Below are 22,666 nucleotides of genomic sequence, written 5' to 3'. Positions count from 1 at the left end.
TTATATACTTTTTTACCACAAATGCTCGTCTTGCATTAGCTCGACTTCACGCATTACATAATCAAGGTTGGAAAGGTCACGCATAATGTAGGCAGAACCACCGACCTAGTGTTTACAAAGCAAACGTGCAAAAAAGTGAGAAAAAATTCTGTTTTACTTTACAAGGTAAGGTTAAGATATAGTGTGATTTTGTTGTTGGAGGAGATGCGGAGTTTTTTCGCCCTACCTTAACTTTTTGAACCGGAGTACACAGACAAAGAGCTAACCAGCGTTACCTTTCCAACGTGATTACGTCATGCTTACGTCAATTTGCAGACGTGCATTGTGGAGCTAGTGCAAGCATTTATGGTTAAAAAGTATATACATTTTTTTTTTTTTTTAGAAAATGACTGATCATTTCGCTAGATAAGACCTTTATTCCTCAGCTGGGATCATGTAGAGCCCTTTGAAGCAGCACTGAAATGCAATTTGGATCTTCAACCCATTGGTTCCCATTGAAGTCCATTTTATGGAGACAAATTCTGGAATGTTTTCCTCAAAAACCTTGATTTCTTTGCGACTGAAGAAAGAAAGACATGAACATCTTGGATGACATGGGGGTTAGTAAATTATCAGGAACTTTTTATGCTGGAAGTGAACTAATCCTTTAAGTATAGGCTACTCCGTATGCAAATAATATTTGCAAGTAGTTGAGTACTACTGCACTTTTTCTTTTTTTTTCTTTTTTTGATTGTTTAATTTTTACATAGGCATGCACTAAAGTTGACACAGACAACAATTATTATTTTTATATTATGGCCAAAAACTGATATGATGGCGATATTAAACTAGCTTTATTAGTTTTGATGTGCCATGCACATGTTTCTGGTGTTGACACAGCTGTTGTTTATGGTTGCCAAGGAACGCCGCAACTTGGTGCATTAATATAGAATTCAGCTAATGTGAACTATTTTAAATATGATGCATCCATTTATATTTAGTATTGTTTCGTTTTTTGCACCAAGTTTTATGAAGTGCTTTTTACACTATACTCAAAGTTCGTCTGTTATTAATACATATGCAATTTGTTTTGCATTCATCAAGCTGCAAATATGAAAAAAAGAGAAAGTTGAAGAGCAAGAAGAGGAATGCCCTTTCGTTTAAAATTTATGTAAAACATTTTTGTATATAAAGTTTCTACTGCATATAAAACATTTTGAGCCAAATTTTTCAAAAGCAACTTCAGACCAATGCAGATAAAAATCCCACTAATGTAAATATTGATCATTAAAAAAAGTTGGCCAATTCCGGTACGGTCAGAGATATATTGTGCATCCATACATGAAATGCATTGAAACTGAACTTCTCTTTTTTGATTGGCTACACTGCATTGCACCATTTTCTTATCAACCACAGACCTAATTGTTTTTAATCTTTCCTTTCCAAGCACACATGCACAAGCCACCATATTGCACCATTTTTTGTTCTTTCCTCTTTCACACATTCTCACTGGTTGTTTTGTTCTTGGCATTAACCAGAGACTGCACTAGTTTGTCTCTTTTGTTTCATTGTATAATGAATGCTTGTATGTCATCAGTCTCTACTGTATGTCCACAACCTGTACAGTGAACCGAATCAACACATTGTTCTCAGCCGGAAGGCACATGTTAGTAAAGGTCTTAATCAACAGCATGCACCTCCTCTGAATTATTTATCTACCAAACTGCAGGGGAAAAGAAAGTAGCGATGATGGTGCGCCGTCACCATGTCTGTCAACATCAGTGTTGTTTCTCTAACACGCACGACTCTTTTACAAGCAAACACCATTAGAAGTGTTCAAACCTAGCATCAGCTTTGTTCTGAGTTGTTTTCCATCATAGTGCCTCCAGCAAACACAAATACAGCACAAAATTGTTTTGTAAAGAGGCTCAGAGTGCAACACCTGACAGTATTGTTTGTGTTTTGTAAATTTTGCATGTCATTACTCATTTTGTCTTGTTGTATCATTTTTGAACGCACAGCAACAGCAAAGGTCTGTTGCATACTTTTATGGTAGTGCACACAAAGGCCGCTCTCTGTTGGTCTTGGATTAATGAAGCTTTTGTGAAGTGTGCGCAAGGCAGAAATGGACACCGCTCTTATTGCACAGACAGACAGGCAAGCTCAGCTTCACCTTTAGGTCGACATACCAACATACACACAAGAATTTGTGCCCAATATTCTTGTCCAGAACACTGCCGTGAGCGGATTTGAGTCCTAATATCACACACACACACATTTGTAAGGACAGTAAGCAGTCACACAGTAAGCCCTGTTTCAGAGAGGAATTGGCTTTTCCACACTAACCTTGACCGACCATTGTGTGCTTTTGTGTGTGTGTGTATGTGTTACAGGCGAGAGAAAGACAGAAGCATAGGGTCTCTTGTTTCTTAGCCTAAGGGAAGAGCGGGGTGAGAAATCAATGCTACACTAAAACGAATGTCACATGGCGCTCAGCACTCATCTGACCTTGAAGTCACTGATCTCTCGCTCTCCATGTTTCTCTCCCGCTCTCTGTCACTCTCTCTTCACACAAATGCCTCCTTGATGCATGTTATTTTAACCCAGTAACCCTATGACATATGTGTAGAGAAGAAATGGTTTTGCTTGGTGTTATGCAACACACAGACAATGAAATTTTTTTCTTGTACTGACTGATGGCTAACTGATTAAAATCACCTCCGGACATTTACATTTAATTCTAGATCTCGCTCGCTAAAACGAGGAATGCAAATTTTTATTTGTATTTGCTAAAAAGACTAGTTCTTCCAGTTTTAACATGCATAAATAAAAAGTGTTATCCTGCCATGATTCAAAACTGAAAATAAAGTTCTGAAAGGTTGAAACTAAGTGTTCGAAAACTCAAAATCTTACAAAAAAAAAGTTTTGCAAGATCGAAAAATAAGATTTGCAAGCTTGCAAAATGTAAAAAAAAATAAAAAATATCTCTAAAAACATTATGTTGTTTTTGAGATTTCCTTCTTCAGAACTGCAACATTTTTTTTACGATGTTTGCGCAAAGAATTTTTCAGAGTTTCAAATTTGTCAGTGTTCTCCCACTGTATTAGTTTGTTTTCCAGGTTTGAAACCTTGTAAATGGTGATCTGAAAACTGGTGTGCGAATGTGTGAAATAAAGTTTTGAAACTCTGAAAACATAGTTTTGCAGGCTTGCAAAGTGGTAAAAAAAAATATATAATCTCTGCAAACATAATTTTGTTTTTGAGTTTTCCTTCTTCAGAAGTGCAACACTTTTTTACGGTGTTGTGCAATCATTTTTTCAGAGTTTCGAATTTGTCACTGTTCTCCCAGTGTACAGTTTGTTTTCCAGATTTGAAACCTTGTAAATAGTGATCTGAAAACTGGTGTGCGAATAGGTTAAAAAAAGTTTTGAAACTCTGAAAACTGAGGTTCAAAAGGGCGAAACTTATTACATTACATTACATTTGCACTCCTATTGCAGACTATTTTTTCAGAGCCGAGTTTACAACACCCACTTTGCGGAGATACGCCCACACAGTTGCGAGCTTGCGACTCACGTGATTTGTGGCAGCGTTGTCACGCAGCTCTGTTCTGAAACTCTGAAACTCAGACTGAGCGAAAACGAAGCTTCGCAACCTCGCAACTATAAAAAAAAGCCTGGAGGGAGGGCCTTCTGCTCTTGGCCAATGGTTTGCTGTCTGCTGACGTACAGTCCAATCACAAGTCGTATTTACGGGAAAGGTGGGATTGACCGACTGCTCCGCCAATGACGAAAGCGCACAGGATACGCAAACAGAGGATGCACGGATCTCTGGCCAGTGGCCACAAGGCGGTCCCGTCTAGAGCTGCAAGAACCGCGTCCATGGCTGGTATAGCGTGCGGTCCGGTCCAAAAATACCAACTTGTCGCGGGAATTCACTATACAATTGCCAGTAGCCACTGAGTTTACCACTGATAGGCCTGCGGTGCATCAATATACACACTCACCTCACGCAGCGAACGACTCACTTTCCGCAGCTGGAGACTCATTTTCAGCTCACTTCTTCTGAAAATGCACATTTATTATTACATTTTTTTTTGCCTCTCTCTGCCCACATACTGTATTTGGATGCAGCTAAATTCTATAAAAAATAAAAAAACTGTTTTCATTTTTACTGTTTCTGTTGTCAGACAACAGAATGAATATGAAATAGTGACCAGCTCTCCCTTCCAAAACATTAATCTGCACAAAAATCCAGATAATCGAGCCGTCGTCTGATGAAATCAAATACACATACAGTAAGATAAAAACAACAACTGTGCTGTGATTTCGGCTACACTTGCATGTAAAATTAGAGAAGCAACATCATATGCGTCTCTGTGCGTCTGAACACAGCAGACCCACAGAGAGAGAAAGCAAAGACCTCGCGCAGCAATAACGGCAAGTCTCAGAAAACTAAATAGGCCTAAGGTTTGGGCAAACCCTAAAGATTTGTCGCTAGGTGCTTTTTTTGAAGAAGAAAAAAACTTGCTAAAGGGGTCTACAAAGGTGCTAAGTTGGCAACACTGTGCATCTCCAGGCCATGGGTCAAACAGAAAGTGAGTCGTGAGGTGAGTGTGTATATTGATGCACCGCCGGCATATCAGTGGTAAACTCAGTGGCTACTGTCAATTGTATAGTGAATTCCCGCGACAAGTTGGTAGCCTTATTTTTGGACCGGACTGCACGCTATACAAGCCATGGACGCGGTTCTTGCAGCTCTAGACGGGCCTTGTGGCCAGAGATCCGTGCATCCTCTGTTTGCGTATCCTGTGCGCTTTCGTCATTGGCGGAGCAGTCGGTCAATCCCACCTTTCCAGTAAATACGACTTGTGATTGGACTGTACGTCAGCAGACAGCAAACCATTGGCCAAGAGCAGAAGGCCCTCCCTCCAGGCTTTTTTTTTAGTTGCGAGGTTGCGAAGCTTTGTTTTCGCTCAGTCTGAGTTTCAGAGTTTCAGAACAGAGAGCTGCGTGACAACGCTGCCACTAATCACGTGAGTCGCAAGCTCGCAACTGTGTGGGCGTATCTCCGCAAAGTGGGTGTTGTAAACTCCGCTCTTGAGTCGCAAGCTCGCAACTGTGTGGCAAATATAATGTAATGTAATAAGTTTCGCCCTTTCGAACCTCAGTTTTTCAGAGTTTCAAAGACTTTTTTTCACCTATTCGCAATCCAGTTTTCAGATCACTATTTACAAGGTTTCAAATCTGGAAAACAAACTGTACACTGGGAGAACAGTGACAAATTCGAAACTCTGAAAAAATGATTGCACAACACCGTAAAAAAAGTGTTGCACTTCTGAAGAAGGAAAACTCAAAACAAAATTATGTTTGCAGAGATTATTATTTTTTTTTACCACTTTGCAAGCCTGCAAAACTCTGTTTTCAGAGTTTCAAAACTTTTTTTTCACACATTCGCACACCAGTTTTCGGATCACCATTTACAAGGTTTCAAACCTGGAAAACAAACTAATACAGTGGGAGAACACTGACAAATTTGAAACTCTGAAAAATTCTTTGCGCAACATCGTAAAAAAATGTTGCAGTTCTGAAGAAGGAAATCTCAAAAACAACATAATGTTTGCAGAGATATTTTTATTTTTTTTTACATTTTGCAAGCTTGCAAATCTTATTTTTCGATCTTGCAAAACTTTTTTTTGTAAGATTTTGAGTTTTCGAACACTTAGTTTCAACCTTTCAGAACTTTATTTTCAGTTTTGAATCATGGCAGGATAATAATCCCATATTTAAACAGTGCCCTAGATTTTGACTTGAAGAAAATTAACACTATTTTTTTTGTTTTATTGTGGATGATTCATTGATGCAGTCCAAAGAAAATATTTGTCTTAAATCAAGGTAACATACTGTAATCTTCCTCTGAAATGTCATTCCACTGATGTTAATGATTTTATCCAATAGCAAAAAAAAAAAAAAAAAAAAAAACTTGCATTCAGGTCTGGCTCTATTCTGGTATGTAAGTGTTCCATTCTAACACTGATTAGATGGATAAGATAAAGAGATGTCCTTTAACTTGCTGAATGTGAATTGTTTTACTTTACTTACTTAGCATCAGAAAGAATTAATAATTTTATTCAGCAAATACTTTGATCAGTTAAACTGATCAAAAGTGATAGACAAGAATCTCTATTTCACGTGCTTTATTTTCAACTTTCTATTCATCAAAGAATCTTGAAAAACAGATAACACAATTTCCACAAAATAGTATAAAATATTAAAATAACAGTTATTTTTATAATTTTTTTATATTTTTGTGTATTATAGAATGAGTTATATGTGTTTAACATTGATAATAAAAAAAAAATTCTTAAGCACCAAATCAACAAGTTTTTAAAAAATTTTTTTTAAAATATTATTTTCAGCTGATGTCACCAAGCCATCTTATTTTTCAATCACCTGTCATACAGGAGCCACTTTTTACAATCCGAAAAATTGCTCTTTCAAGTCTGTCCATTTCTTCTCGTATATCCTGTTTCACATTTTACGGAAGTAAAATGGAATGCAAACACCTTTTTTTATTGACTTCAAACTGAGGATTTCACATTGCTAAACTATATTATAAAGACTGCTATGCGCAGAAGGGGATTTTGGGAGCCCGGGGGATTATTTTTGCTTCATGTTAGCAAAGTACAAACAGCAGGACGGTTCCTTAAACTCTAACTATGAACTCAGCTGTTTGTGTGTAATTCCATGAATACATATGCATTCCCATGTGTGATTACAGGAAAATGCAACTGCCCCATCCGGACTAACAGGTTTCCTGGTGTTCTCTGAATCATGCCTGTCTTCTTATAAATTTACAGGTTCTCTGCACCATGGTTACACTCTTTCTAAACTTTCTTAACTCTAAACCCCTGCATCAACATTCTCATTTTCTGACCTAACCTGTTTATTTGTTTTATTCTATTCTTAAAGTGACAGTCTACCCTTTTCATTTTCATGCATATTATGCAGGCGAGTTCAATACCATGAAATGGAGACCATGGTAATAAAAGATCTTGCAGTGCAAAGCAGTTTCTAATTCTACAACAGTGTCTTTCTTAAAAAAAAGCAGCTGTGTCATCTATCATAAGTACACAAAGCATTCTTTAGAATAAAATATATAGATCATGCTTCCCAAACCTGTCCTGGAGGACCCTCCTGCACCTTTTGTATGTCTCCCTTATCTAACACACCTGATTCCACTCATCAGCTCGTTAGTAGAGACTGCAAGAACTAAATTGGGTGTGTTTCCAGGACAGGTTTGGGAAGCACTAATATAGATGTTTTCAACCCATTGTTAGATAAAATAGTTCAACTGCTTTGTTTTTTTACACACTACAAAAAAAACAACCAATTTAAGTCAGAATGTGTCTTTCTTACCAACATATCTTCCAGTGATCTAAGATATAAGTTATATCTTACTATAATGCTACGTTTATGCTTCAGATTGAAGTTTTTAGTGTTTTTATAATGAGATCATCTGAAATATATGTGCATGTTCCAGCCCAGTATTGTGTGAGAACAGTTTGGAGACTGTGTAGGAAGTTCAGAAAAAAGGCGAGTGGAGCAGCTTTCTGGTGTAGGATAGTGAACAGAGTGAGTCTTTTGTACAAGGCCGGCACTACGCACTGTAATTCTCACCAATTAATTGAACACAAAGACCAAATTCTTAATTCATGGTTAAGATATCTTGTCCCCCCCGTATCTCATGTCCGTGGCTCTGTAACATCAACAGGATGTGTGTCAATAACATAATGTCATCTGTGAGTTAGATTTCATTTTTGTGTGTTGTTAAAGATGAAGTGTTGCCTTAAGTGTTAGTGAGGATCTGTCTGTTCCTCATCCTTCTATCTTAATCGCAGGCATTTGTGTAATCTGATCATAAAACATTATCTCATTTGTTTAGCACAGAAGCATGGCCGTTACCAGTTTTAACATCACAGGAGTTAAATGTAGTGCCATACACACATTACCACATGTCTACATAGGCGTACCAGAGGGATGTGTGTTAATTAAGCAGCAACCGGTCTGGGTGTGAGGGAGGTGACCTCTCTTGACAGATTAATGGGCCGTAGAGGGAACTGAGGCTACTGAAAAGACACACTATTATTCATACAAAATCTTGTATTAATGACGTGTTTTCTATACACTTAAAACATGATTTGTAGATGGAGTGATGAATGCACTAGCCTACATTAGTAAGGCTGTCAGTCATGTAGTTGAATAGCATTAACAGTCTGGATTTTTAGCAAGCACATTGAACTTCCAGTATGCTGCTCAATGCTTTCTTTCTTCCCTCCCCCTTTACTTTTTCCTAATTTTCTCTCCATCCCCTCCCTTGCTGCATGGGCTCATTTTTTCCACTCTCTCCAGGGACACATTTTTTTCTGTAGTCATATGCATTTGAGTCTAAGAGGTTTATGTCTGACTGAGTAAATGTTTTATTAGTTGATATTAATGCTTTTTTGGTCATATTATGTGTGTGTGGTCCCAGATTATCCTTAATCATTCCCTCTCTCTATTATAGATGTGCATGTTTGAATATACAACCCATCATCACTGTGTAGAATAGAGAAGATAAAACAAATATCGCCAGATTTTTTCACTTTGTATTTGTGAGTTTTTGGGTGGGAGCTTTTAACTTGTTCCAATTATCTCAATTTACCATTTCATGATGATATAATTCATGGAGTATTATGTCATTTGTGGATCAAGACTCGCTTACAACCTTTAGCAGTGATCTAAATCTACTCTGTATCAGTATTTAATACTGTGTTTGAAACAGATTTAGTTCAAAACCAACCATTTTTTGGACAATTTTAGGGCATTCGGTTTCTAAGCTTTGGGACACTAAGTGTTTTAGAGAATGATATCGTAACTACAGGTTTTCCCAATGAAACCTAATGTATTTTGGGTTGTGGCTTAACCATGTATTCTTTATTAATCGCATTGACTGAGATGCCCACATATAATGTCCTCTGTCATTTTGTGATGTTACACACACAGTTTCTAGTTGTCTGCTCTACTGATGTAAACAAGTTATTGTCGCTCATCTGAGTGGTTTGAACTTTTTTTCAGTGTTAAAGCACTTAATATGGAGCTTTAGCATGAATAAGCCATTTGTAGATTGATTTTCCTGAGAAGTATGAACACTGTGGCTCTGTGGTGCTTTCAAAACATTGATCTGTCTGTTTGAGCATTGCCTGACAACAGCAACATGGATTCAGCCAATGGTTTGAATTTGGGGCGTAGCAATTTGTTTGTCTGACCAATGACTGATGAGTGGGTCAGGAAACCTGTTTGATAACAACTTATAAGTACAAGTTTAAAAGTTTGTCTCAGCTAATGGCTTTCCTTTTTATTAATATTGTGACAGATACACTGTATACAAACTGCACTTTTTTGTTGGTATTGTGACATGTTTTTTGTTTAAATTCTTTTTTTGTTGTTTGTTTTACTGTGAAACCAAGTAAAGGTCTGCAGTTGGCCAGTTGTGCCCCAGAATCCTGTCAAAGCTCTGTGAGCCATTGTGTGTGCACTGCAGTAATTCCAGCAGGAATCTGGTCCTACCTGAGGAGTGGTATTGGAAAATGACGTGCCTATGAAAAATAACACATAATTTAGCTTCTACTCTACCACTGTGCCTTTTAGGAAAATAAAATTAGCTGGTCAGCAGCAGTGAAAGTGATGTAAGCAGAAAAATCAAAAAAAAAAAAAAAGTAGATTTCACACAGTTTTGCAAGTATTGGCTTTTCACAACAGGAAGTTGAAGCAATAATCCTGAAACTTTAGCAAATCTTGAGAGCTTTATTAACAGTTATGGAAAATATTATATACACTACCATTCAGCTTACCCATCACAGAAAATAAATGACATTTTAAAATATATTCAAATAGAAAACAGTTATTTTAGATTCTATTAATATTTCACAATATTACTGTTCTTACTATATTTTTGGTCAAATAAATGCACCCTTGTTGAACATAAGAGACTATTTTCAAAAATGTAACTTTTTCCCCGTACAACTTTTTTAAGGTTTTGTGTAAAATCCAAAATATTCAGTCATTTGAGTCTAGTAAATGTGCTTCTGTTTTTAATTTTTTTTATTTTTAGATATTTTCATTACAAATTATTATTCTCAGCATAATAATTTCAAAATTCTGAAATTTCATAATTTCTCCACTGTATATCAGAAAGTATGAACTGTTCACTCCGTATAGCCCACATCCCTTTTATTCTCACAGAACTCTACATCACATTTTGCTCATCTTTTAAAAAATACTGCATTATATTTCTCTGCCTATCACTGATTATCTGTTTTGTCAAAGCAAGTGATGTTTCTGCTATTTAGGAGGAGAAAAAGAAAAAAAAAAAAACATTTTCTCTGACTGAGAGATGTCTTCCAACCTCCAGCAACCTATGAACTTCCATTTTTTTCTTTTGTATGTAGGCAGAGTGATTTCTCATCATGGCTCCGTTCCTGCGGATTGCCTTCAATGATTTTCAACTGGGAGACCTTTCCCCTATGACAGAGCAACCATTCTGTGCCATCAAGATGAAGGAATCACTCAGCACAGGTCAGTGAGAGCGTAACACTTTCTGCAAGGTAAAATTCAATGCAATACTGCCTTAGAATTTGGCTTAAACAGGGAAACTTAGGATGGAATTAAAATATCATTAGAATTTATTCCTCTCTTTGTCCACCCAGAGCGGGGGAAGACACTGGTCCAGAGGAAACCCACTATGTACCCTGCATGGAAATCCCCATTTGACGCACACATCTATGAGGGCCGTGTCATACAGGTGGTCCTGATGAAAACGGCAGAGGAGGCTTTGTCGGAGGCCACGGTCGGGGTCTCTGTCATTGCCGAGCGCTGCAAAAAAGGAAATGGTTGTGCCGAGTTTTGGGTCGACCTGCAGCCTTCTGGGAAGGTGATGATGTCTGTCCAGTTCTTTGTCGAGGATACAGACCTAGGTGGGTACATGTAAGCATATACTGTACCGTTCAAAAGTTTTTTGGGGTTAGTTTAAGGTATTGTAATATTTTTGAAAGAAGTCTCATTCGAAGTTTATTTGATACAGTAAAAACTGTATTTTGAAGATATTTTGAACAATTTTAAAATAACTGTGTTCTATTTGAATATATTTTAAAAATGTAATTTATTCCTGAACTGATAAAACTGAATTTTCAGTGGCCATTATTCCAGGCTTCAGCATCAAATGATCCTTCAGAAATAATATAAAATAGAAATCTTTTACATATTTATAACTGTGTTTACAGACACTTTCAGTCAATTGAATTGCTGAATAAATTTTTTTTTTTAAACATATTTATTATTTTCTTAATGAACCTAAAATATTGAAAAGTAGTAACGATGGTATTTTTCCCAAACCTTTTTTAGATGATTCGATGAATAGAGAGCTTTTTCTGACCCAAGTTCTTTCCTGATTAGCAAAGAGTAATATTTTTAAAACATTAATTTAAAACTATGGAAGGCCTATTTCTATAAGCAGTGTTTACTCTCTGCTTCACTTTGTTTCCCCTGTTTCTTTAAATTCAGTTTTCTCTTTTTTCCATTATCTCACCACCCTCAGATAGCAGCCTAGTCCTGTCAGCTAGGATCTGTCCTGTCTTTGCTTGCTCATGCATCTTACTCCTATTTTCATGCTGGTCCTCTTTCTGGCATCTTATTATTTTTTTCATATTATAGCAAATTAGCTTTTTGTATCTCACTACCAGTGTTTACTGTAAGAATGTTTATTGTCAAGATTTATCTTTGAAACTCAACAATAACTGGTGTCAAATATTGTGACACTCATCACACAAAAACACATCAATCTCAGCCCATGAGAGTTTTATTTAGTTTTGATACTTCTGTAAGTCAGGAAATGAGTTGATAGTGATCTATAAAAATGCTGATGGCACCATAAACAGAAACGTCATTATGCACCCCATAAATATGTTTAGTATCTTAAAGTCAATGTTTAGGGATAAGGTACTAACAAATATCCCATTTAGGCATATTTAGTCCAGAAATTAAAATTCTGACAATATTTAATTTTGGGTGAAATATCATAAAGCAATGTAATTTAATATTAATGTGCAAGGAAAGTTACCCTTATTTAAGTTTCAAATGACCCTGTTTTGACCTGCTTCACAGATTCAAAGTCCTCAGGGACTGGCAAAGAGGAAGACGGTGTCCTCACTATAAACAGAAGGAGAGGAGCCATCAAACAGGCCAAAGTTCACTTTATCAAGAACCATGAGTTCACAGCCACCTTCTTCAAACAGCCCACCTTCTGCTCGGTCTGCAGGGAGTTTGTGTGGTTAGTATATAAATAAATGAATTAAAGAAAACCAATGGAAGGAAATACGGAGACACTTTTTTTTGCAAAGTGATCTCCCCATGTCTAATAACTAATGTGCATGGTAACAGTAAAAACTACCATTTCATAAGTCATTTTTTGGTTGTTAGTGGTTGCCAGGGCTTTGCTCGTCGTTTTTGGGGTGATTCTAGGTCAGAAGAGCCCAAGTCTCATTCTATAATATATGACATTGTGAAGTGGTCCCTAGATATGACGTAGATCCTTGCACATATGTTTCTTGCACATTTTTCACATTTAAAAATCCACAATTAATTTTAAGATGTATCATTTCCATAGCAAAACAATACAGGAAAAGTTTGAATGCCTAATACTTGGTTCATCACTATCAGAAATCTGAAATGATTCAAAATTGCATCTCACATAGGCATAACTAAAAGTAATCTTAAGCAACCAGAAGAGTCTGGCAGCAATAATCTTAGTGTGTGTGTGGGTGTGATTGTAAGTCGTAGTATTGGATAGCATCTGTGTTTGTGCGCACAAGAGCACTCGGACTCTGATATTTCAGCCGCCTCAGCAGAGTCTCTAGGGCTGTCTCTTTCCTGTGCAGTGTGAGACAGATTGTTATGCCTTAGTGCTTTGTTCACACTGTGTACAGTATATAAATGTATATGTATTGGAGAGAGTCAGCTCTCCAGATTCTCCCTAATAAGAGTTTAAATTTATACCATTTGTGTACTAACAGTCCAGTACAGTACAAATATCAATACTCCAACACATTCTTTTTGCATTCCAGGGGTCTCAACAAGCAGGGCTACAAATGTAGGCGTAAGTATCTTCACAGCTTTTGTAGACACTCCCATTTGGTTCTCAGTAAGGACACACATTATACATGTCAGTCGATTTGTTCCTTGAACAACAGATTAGTAATTTAATGTTACATTTTGACCTGATTTTTCTGTGTGGCACATAAATGATCCTCCTGTGGAATTAACATAATGGGATCTTTTTAAATCTGTTTATTTACTATTAAATTAATTAAAAGGGAATTTGCACACATTAAACCTCACTGCCCTCTTGCTCTTTTCCAGAATGCAATGCAGCCATTCACAAGAAGTGCATTGATAAGATAATTGGAAGATGCACAGGAACAGCAACCAACAGTCGAGATACAGTGGTAAGCATTAGTGTTCTGAACCTCTGACACAGAAACACACTTGATCAGCAAGGGGTCCGTGACCATGAGAGGGTCCAAAGCAGTTCCATCGGGAGGCCTCTAATTGTTAAAGGATCTGAAACCAATTAAAAAAAAAAAAAAATTACTTTTATTTTTTTAATATTAGGTTATTTTATTTAATATACAGTATATTGTGTATACAATGTATAATGGTTTCCATAAAAATATTAACACAATATCATAATAATAATATGAAATGATACTGATAATAATACAACTTTTTCTTGAGCACCAAATCAGAATATAATATCAAAATCAGAATAATTTCTGAAGGATCATGTGACAATGAAGTCTGGATTAATGGCTGCTGAAAAAGCCTACATGTATAAATATCTCTGCATATACTGATGTAATATTTTTGAATATTGTTATTGCTATTTTAAATAAGTATTATAATATATGATTGTGTTATGACTTTTGTTTATTATCTAAATACATTAATGTGCTACTACATGCATCTCTCTGATGCCAGCCTTAACCGTTTTGGACTTTTAACAAGGACTTTTTGAAGAAAAGAAACATTCACTTACAGTTCCAAAGGGCTGGTCCTTCTGTTTCCAATACCAATAGCAAACTGAGCAAGGATCAGAGTCTGTCAGCAATCAATAGAAGGCCAAGACATTGTAAAAGTAGAGCAGCCGTGTCAAAATATGTCATGGTAACTTAACGAAACGCAGACCATTTTAGCTTCTAACATCCAACGTCAATGCTCAGCATCTTGGCATGGAGAGACTATCAAAAGTTGTTTAGCAGTACTTTGGTGGAGAGTCTCTGATGCACGGTGGGCAGCTCTGGGGTCCATGAGGCTAGGAAGGACCTCTCCTTGAAAGTACACAATAAGGCGTTGTTGATGTTGCATTTAGATTCAATCTGGTGCTCATGATCTATTTGTACATCTGCAGTTTCAGAAGGAGCGCTTTAAGATTGACATGCCACATCGCTTCAAGACCAATAACTACATGAGCCCGACCTTCTGTGACCACTGTGGGAGTCTGCTGTGGGGAATGGTCAAACAAGGCCTCAAGTGTGAAGGTAAGGAAGACGTTTTATTGATGGTCATCTTTCATCTGTTTTCCCTTTCTTTCTCAATGTATTTGTGTTTCTTCTCGGTCTCTTTCTCTGTTAATATCTAATGCAACTAACTCTCTCTGTTCAGAATGTTGCATGAACATTCATCATAAATGCCAGACCAAAGTTGCCAACCTCTGTGGAATCAACCAGAAGCTCCTGGCTGAGGCTTTGACTCAAGTTAGCCTGGTAAGTGATTCAAAGTCAACCTTGGCTTTTTTTCAAGACATTTGCAGTAACAATTTGTTTTTATAAACCTAAAAGATTACATTATTTTGGGGTTTTCATGGGTTCATATGAAGCATTATGCTGTTCTCTGCATCAGTATATAACAAACTCCCAGAAATAAAGCAGACAAAATCTAACATGCGTACTGTTTTATTGATTGTGTTTAGAAATCTTCCACAAAGCGTCCAGATCCCTCTCTGTCGGATATTGGAATCTATCAAGGCGTAGATAAAAACATGCCAGCGGACCCTAGTGGTGAGTTTGCATTACTGCATATTTCCTAATGCGTTATTGCTTCCCTAAGCTTTGGCACTTTATATTAGATTAGCTTTGATTTTATTTGAAAATAAAGTGGCCCCAAAACGTTTCACACTTAAAACTTTCATAAATGTAATTGAATTAGATACAAAATATCAAACAAAGTGGCATCTGCAAAGAAATATTTTTTCTCACCCATGTAATTTTTTAGCCGTTTTTGCAGCTGGTTTCACTGTGAGTTTTATTAAATGTATGAAATCACTTCCTCTCAAATTCACTTTCTGTGGCCTCTAATGAAAGTGTTATTTTTGTACTTTTTTTATACATACTTTGAAAATAGCTTTCATTTTTATTTTGTTATTTTATTTTATTATATATTTATTTTCTGTTTTCATTTTCATTTTAGTAATTTTGTGGCGTTTTGTCTTTTTTTCTTTCTTTATATATATATATATATATATATATATATATATATATATATATATATATATATATATATATATATATATATATATATATATAAAATCAAAATAATATGTTTATATAAATAATTATATATTATTTTATTTCAATCAACAATTATTTTATTCAAAATAACAGAAAATTTTTAGTATTATTTAGCTATTATAACCTTGTCTTGTGTTTATCAATGTGTGGGAACTGGTGTATATTTGTCTATATGTATATTTGTGTTTATAAATATTAGGGGAGGGCTCTCAGTATGGAAAACTGTGGGACAGTATGACCCCTGCTGCTCCCAGCACCACCATCACATCCCGCGTCTCCATAAGCAACTTTGTTTTCCACAAGGTACTAGGGAAAGGCAGCTTTGGAAAGGTAAGAAACACACAGCATACAGTTTTCTGCATTGTATTATAATGAAGTCCTGTTTTTAAGCAATTCCCATGTTCTATCAGGTGATGCTCGCTGAGCTCAAAGGAAGGGGAGAATATTTTGCTATAAAGGCCCTGAAGAAGGATGTGGTGCTTATGGACGATGACGTGGAGTGCACAATGGTGGAAAAAAGAGTGTTAGCATTAGCCTGGGAAAACCCTTTCCTCACACACCTCTACTGCACCTTTCAGTCGAAGGTGAGTGTAATTCCAAATAATAATGTGTTACACTTACACTACCATTCAAAAGTCTGGGATCTCTCTTATTCAGCAAGGACTCATTAAATTGGTCAAAAGTGACAGTAAAGAAGTTTAATGTTACAAAAGATTTCCATTTCAAATAAAAGCTCTTGTTTTCAACTTTATATTCATTCAAGAATCATGAAAAAAATGTGTCATGGTTTCCAACTGTTTTCAACATTGACAATAAAAAATAATTCTTAAAGGGATATTACACCCCAAAATGAAAATTTTGTCATTAATCACTTACCCCCATGTCGTTCCAAACCCGTAAAAGCTTTGTTCATCTTCGGAACACAATTTAAGATATTTTAGATGAAAACCCGGAGGCCTGTGACTGTCCCATAGACTGGCAAGTAAATAACAGTGTCAAGGTCCATAAAAGGTATGAAAATTGTCGTCAGAATACTCCATCTGCCATCAGACGTGCAATCTGGGTTATATTCTTGTGGCGTGGATGATACAGAAGAGCATACGCAGCACACAGTGATATGGAGAGACACAGAGGAGACTGTTGACAAAGGAATTATTGATTTTGTTTTCTTCACTTACAAAGAGTGTTCCCGTCGCTTCATATAACCCAGATTGCACCTCTGATGGCAGATGGAGTATTCTGATGACGACTTTCTTACCTTTTATGGACCTTGACACTGTTATTTACTTGGCAGTCTATGGGACAGTCACAAGCCTCCCGGTTTTCATCCAAAATATCTTAAATTGTATTCCCAAGACAAACGAAGTTTTTACGGGTTTGGAACAACATGGGGGAAAGTGATTAATGACAAAATTTTCATTTTGGGGTGGAGTATCCCTTTAAACACCAACCTACTGTTTTTGTAACTCGTGTGTTTTTAACTTAAACTTGTGTGTGAATGAGAACTTAGTTTAGTACTCACATGCTGTGACAACTGCTTTCTGTCCATGTGCTTCAGATGTGTGCACTCAGAAAACCCTATATCAGAAGCGTAACTTAATATGGTTTAAAACTAATGATTTCAGCACAATAAACATGATAATCTGAACCAAAACAGATTTTTTTAGTAGGTCCGAGTTGTAATGATGCAGCTCTATTCTGGAAAAGGGGACGGGGAGCTTCAGCTCAATTGCATTTAAAGAAACAGGCAAGAAAAACAGCCTGTTTCTGCTTCCACTCAAAATAGGCATTTTCAAAATGATATAATAAATGATCTCTGGGGTTTTTTTTTGTGATGATACTTAGACACATTCTGGGGACACCAGAGACTTATATTACATAATGTAAAAAGAGGCATAATATGTCACCTTTAAACACTAATCTATACAAAGACACACACTAACATGTCCCAAATATAGTTGCAATGATTATCTAGAAAACTGCATTGTATATGTCTAATATTTTGTTATTTTAGTGTTGCTAAAAGTTTAGATGAATTTGAGTTATGAATATGGAATGTGGTTATGCAAAGAGAAATCTCTTCCTGTCAAATGACGCAAATCGATGGTTAGAGCAAAGCAAGTGCAGAAACAAAGCTTTGTTATCATTTCCATAATGTATGCTGAAGAACTCGTTTCCCCCGTTACACATGCTAAGTTTCCATGACTGTCGGGATTCAATCAACACGTCAGCTTGCTTGGCATGTGTGAGGGTCAGTGGGTTTGACATCAAACATTATGAGAAGGACATGGAATGTTGTCAACACAAAATAACAGGTTCTGAAACAGTCCAGAAATGTATTGAGGGGAATAGAACTAAATACTATGTGAAATTGCCTTGCCTGCAGCTGTTCGGCAGGCTCACAAGAAATATCTAACCAAGATCATTTGTTTTAAAATGATGTGTTGTGGTCTTTCTTACCAGTAAAATATATTATCACAGTTCACAATCTCTCAATAATGATGATGATCTGTGTGTTTCTCAATAGGAGCACTTATTCTTTGTGATGGAGTATCTGAATGGAGGAGATCTGATGTTCCACATTCAGGATAAGGGCCGTTTTGATTTGTACAGAGCCACGTGAGTGGCATCCGTTCTGAATAAATGATCTCAAAACAATTGCTGTAGCATATCTATACCATTTATCTTCCATAATCAAGAAATAACGTTTTTTTTTTTTTTGTGAAAAAACAGTAAGTGTTTTGGTCAAATCTGTTTCTTGTCGCAGGTTTTATGCTGCTGAAATCATCTGTGGACTACAGTACCTCCATTCTAAAGGAATTATATACAGGTATATAGATTGTATAATTATATACATTATATAAAGTTCCTTTTTGTTTTAAAATACATTTTATTACAATATATTGTAATTATATTTTACAATATTACTGTTTTTAATTTTGTGTTCGTTTATATATCATGTGCAAATCATTTAGCAGAAATGAAAATTACCAAACAAAAATGGACCATAAAAGTCCATATGAATTGCATTTCTCAAATGGACCTCATGCCTGTTTTTCTGTATAATCAGAGATTTAAAGTTGGACAATGTGATGCTGGACATCTATGGACATATTAAGATCGCAGACTTTGGGATGTGCAAAGAGAACATGCTTGGAGAAAACAGAGCAACCACGTTCTGTGGCACACCAGATTATATCGCTCCTGAGATCCTGCTGGGACAGAAATACAGTTTCTCTGTGGACTGGTGGTCTTTCGGCGTGCTGCTCTACGAGATGCTGATCGGCCAGTCGCCGTTCCAGGGCGATGATGAGGATGAGCTGTTCGAGTCGATCCGCATGGATGTACCTCACTACCCACGATGGATTACCAAAGAGGCCAAAGACCTGCTGGAGAAAGTGAGTCTGAGCCACTGGTTTATCTTAAAGAACGCCGTCAGCACCGATGCTTTATGGAGTCATTTATTTGTACTGTCCCCCAAACTCTTGCAGGAAATATATGTTGTCAATTTAAATCTGTGTCTTCTACATTTTCAGTTATTTGAGCGGGATCCAACTCGACGGCTTGGTGTTGTGGGAAATATCCGTGGACATGCCTTCTTCAAGACAATCAACTGGCCTGCTCTGGAGAAACGAGAGGTGTCTCCCCCATTCAAGCCAAAAGTGGTATGATCCTGATTTGAATGGATTCACAATTAAAAATGGCTTTCCTTAATTAATATTTAGCTACATTAAAATAAAATGTAAATAATAGGATGAACATTTTTAAATGCTTGCTCGGCTGAAATAAAACATAAATAAATGCTAAACAGAAAAATGAAAAATTACAACCTTAAATTAAAATTGTGAAAATAAATGCAAATTCCAAATATTAATCACTGCAATAATAGTATATAAATAATACTAAAATAACTCTGCTATGAGTGGTGTTAAGAGAGGTTTCACCTTCATGCATTCATCTTATAATTGAATCTGATTCATTGCATCATTCAAAGTAATGCAATATGAAGGTAAATAATAAAAAACAAGGTCTCTTTGTGTTTTATAGTTTATCCCTGTACTCTGAAACAAAAGGCAGTAGCAAAATATCTGTCATAAATGTTTAGCTAGTGTAGCGTTCATGGCTGAAAACTTGTGAAGAAGTTAATGATAAACCAATAACCTTTGCCTTGTGTGTGCTCTAATGATGAGATAACAATAACAGGAAATGTCTTTTAAAGAGGCTGTATCATGTCATGAGCAATCCAATTTTCCTTAATCTGTTGAGATAAGAGTTGGATTTACGATGGAAAAAATACTGTAACTTTCAGAAATCAAAACCTCCTCCCCAGTCCAAGTGGACAGTGTATTCAGTAAGTTACTGACGTCAGACTGATGAATAGATTGCCACATTTATAGTATACTGTACGTCATCAGTGCCTATTTGGTATTCAGAAACTTGACCCGCCCTGTCATGGAATGGTACTATTATTCCTGCTATTATTTCTTCATACTAATATTAGTATTCCTAAACTGCAGAAGAATTCATTATAAAAGTCAAATGAGGGGAAATCTTACAAACCTTGTTGTTGTTTATTTTTTGGCTGTGTGTAGCACCTACATCTCTGCATATCTTTCAGTAGATTCACAACATTAGGAACGAGTGTCTGAATTTATTTTTTAACAGGGTCCCTGATCATTTCAGGGTGAATCTTAACAGTTTGAGCAGCACATTATAGTGTAGATTGTTTTGTGAATCACAAATGTACACTAATGATCAAAGGTTTGGGGTCAGTAAGACTCAAAGGAAATCAGTGCTTTTATTTAGTAAGGATGCATTAAATTGATCAAAAGTGAAAGGAAATATATTTATAATCTTACAACAAAAAAACTTTGTCATTTAAATGCTGTCAAAAAATGTTTTGAATGTTGATGATCAGTAGAAATGTTTTTTGAGGACCAAAATCATTTGAAGATTTCTTAAAAAAAAATTAAAGACTTCTTTAAAAATTAATTCTGAACCTAATCTTTTTAAAGGTAGCGTAAAGTAGAGCTTTTTTAGTCCTACCAAGCTCTGTGTTAAGGGTTCTTAGCGTTTTTTCTTTATTCTGCTCATGTGAAAAAACACAACAGACACAGCAATCTTCCCACGTTACACCAGACAAAAAAATGAAGTGGGATATGACCCTTTTAACAGTCTTGAAAGTGACTTCAGGATTATTTTTTTTGACATCTCTCTTCCTCTACTTGCAGAAATCCCCCAATGACTGTAGCAACTTTGACCGGGAGTTCCTCAGTGAGAAGCCCCGTCTCTCTCAAAGTGACAAGAACCTGATAGACTCTATGGACCAGTCTGCCTTTGCTGGTTTCTCTTTCATTAACCCCAAAATGGAGACCATTATGGAGAAATAAGACATTCTGACCTGGACAAATAAGACACTCTAAACCTGCCCAACTCAAATCAGAAACGGCGTACAGGAGCCAGAGTTCAACCAGTGTTACACTTGTTATACTGTCTGGATGGTCCAAATAGATAATGCTGTATTTATGTCTTCTTTAATCAAATGATCAAAACTTTAAATCAAAAATGTATTTGATGATGTACTATATTTGTAATTGTAATATCCCTAATATATATATATATATATATATATATATATATATATATATATATATATATATATATATATATATATATATATATATATATATATATATATATATATATATATATATATATATGATCATGTGATTAAAAAAATACCCTTACTATCATCCACACAAACAGACAGGAAGGGATTCTAGAAACCCAAAAGAAAGGGACTGTATATTTTAGTCTGTTTAATATGCTGGGACTTTGCAATTTGATTGAAAAGTGGCCTTCTTAACACTCTTGAATCCTTCTTGTTTGCCCTCATACAATGTTTCATTGTTAAACATAGAATCTCATACTAAGGTTTGTTTGTGGGATGATTTGGTGTTTATTTTTATTTTTATATATATATATATATCTATCCTTTCTTGTTGATCTGAAACAAGTTTTCCATTCTAAGTTTTAACTGTAAGATGCTGATTTTGCCAGCGTGAGCGGAGCATGCACAAAATAGTGTTTTGTTTTCCACTATGGATCTATAAATAATGTAAGTCTTGTGTAGGTGAACCTAAAACCTCTGAAATATGAAAACCTAGTCTTGCTAGACATATTGTTTATACATTGGGTTACTTTTATGGTACTGTAATAAGTAGTATATTGGTACAGTATGTTGGTGGGTGGAGGATATACATCTGAGCATGTGAGAGTATAAATATATGGACTATTATTTAATGTTGCTATTTTAATAAAGTATGATACTGTATATAACAATATATGTATATTGTTCTGAACTGTTGTTGTTACTGGAGGTAATAATGAGTTTTGTTTTGTTTTTTACACTGAATTTACTCCACACCATTAAAGGTTTCTTCAACTTTAATTTTTTATAACTTTATTGTCGTGTTTGTTGCACCTTCATTCAAATAATCAAACTTTCTACAAAAATGCCCTACCACCACTGCCTTTAAAATGTATAACCTTAAAAAGAGATCCCATATTAATTGAGGTTTAGAAACTGTTTTGTTTTTGATAACTTTGCTAAAGAACTGACAGGAATACGTTTTTTCAGTTCACTTTGTGCTGAGCCATCACAGACGCATAAACTCATTTAAAAGCATAGAAACTAGTGCCATCTAGCGGATGTGAGTTTAACCTGCATGTTGAGCCTCGTTTGATCTAAAGATCCCGGAGCTTTTCAGGTCCCCCGTTAAAATGCATGACTAAATTTTAGTTTTGATGTTGAAGGGTCCAAAAAAGTTAGTGGGGTATTTTACACAGAGGTGCCTACTATACATGAAAGTGCGGACTGTCTTGATTTCATGTGAGCATTTTTACATGGCGGGTGCAAACAGTCACATGACCAGAGCTGTTTAATTTGAAAGATGATGTGTGGGTCAAAGCTATATAAAAGGAAGCACATGAGACATGTTTCTATGCAGGTTTAACTATCATATA

General features: G+C 36.0%; 1 protein-coding gene across 3 annotated transcripts in view; it reads left to right on the top strand.

Moving 5' to 3' along the window:
* Nucleotides 1-22,091, top strand: part of LOC109063612 (protein kinase C delta type-like) — a 23,551-nt gene extending 1,460 nt beyond the window's left edge. For all 3 annotated transcript variants that reach the window (XM_042766221.1, XM_042766220.1, XM_042766222.1), the window contains exons 2-16: nt 10,469-10,595; nt 10,727-10,993; nt 12,180-12,345; nt 13,139-13,170; nt 13,434-13,519; nt 14,482-14,611; nt 14,736-14,836; nt 15,043-15,130; nt 15,840-15,970; nt 16,051-16,224; nt 18,168-18,259; nt 18,408-18,470; nt 18,711-19,038; nt 19,177-19,305; nt 20,872-22,091. In XM_042766221.1, coding sequence (XP_042622155.1) covers nt 10,487-10,595; nt 10,727-10,993; nt 12,180-12,345; nt 13,139-13,170; nt 13,434-13,519; nt 14,482-14,611; nt 14,736-14,836; nt 15,043-15,130; nt 15,840-15,970; nt 16,051-16,224; nt 18,168-18,259; nt 18,408-18,470; nt 18,711-19,038; nt 19,177-19,305; nt 20,872-21,030 — 2,055 coding nt within the window. In that variant the 5' untranslated portion in view covers nt 10,469-10,486 and the 3' untranslated portion in view covers nt 21,031-22,091. The remainder of the gene's footprint in view (nt 1-10,468; nt 10,596-10,726; nt 10,994-12,179; nt 12,346-13,138; nt 13,171-13,433; nt 13,520-14,481; nt 14,612-14,735; nt 14,837-15,042; nt 15,131-15,839; nt 15,971-16,050; nt 16,225-18,167; nt 18,260-18,407; nt 18,471-18,710; nt 19,039-19,176; nt 19,306-20,871) is intronic.
* The last annotated feature ends 575 nt before the right edge of the window (nt 22,092-22,666 follow it).

Source organism: Cyprinus carpio, chromosome A11 (assembly GCF_018340385.1).
Source record: "Cyprinus carpio isolate SPL01 chromosome A11, ASM1834038v1, whole genome shotgun sequence".
Classification (NCBI taxonomy): Eukaryota; Metazoa; Chordata; class Actinopteri; order Cypriniformes; family Cyprinidae; genus Cyprinus; species Cyprinus carpio.
The sequence above is the reverse complement of the archived record's forward strand: the minus strand, read 5'-3'. Positions and strand labels throughout refer to the sequence as shown.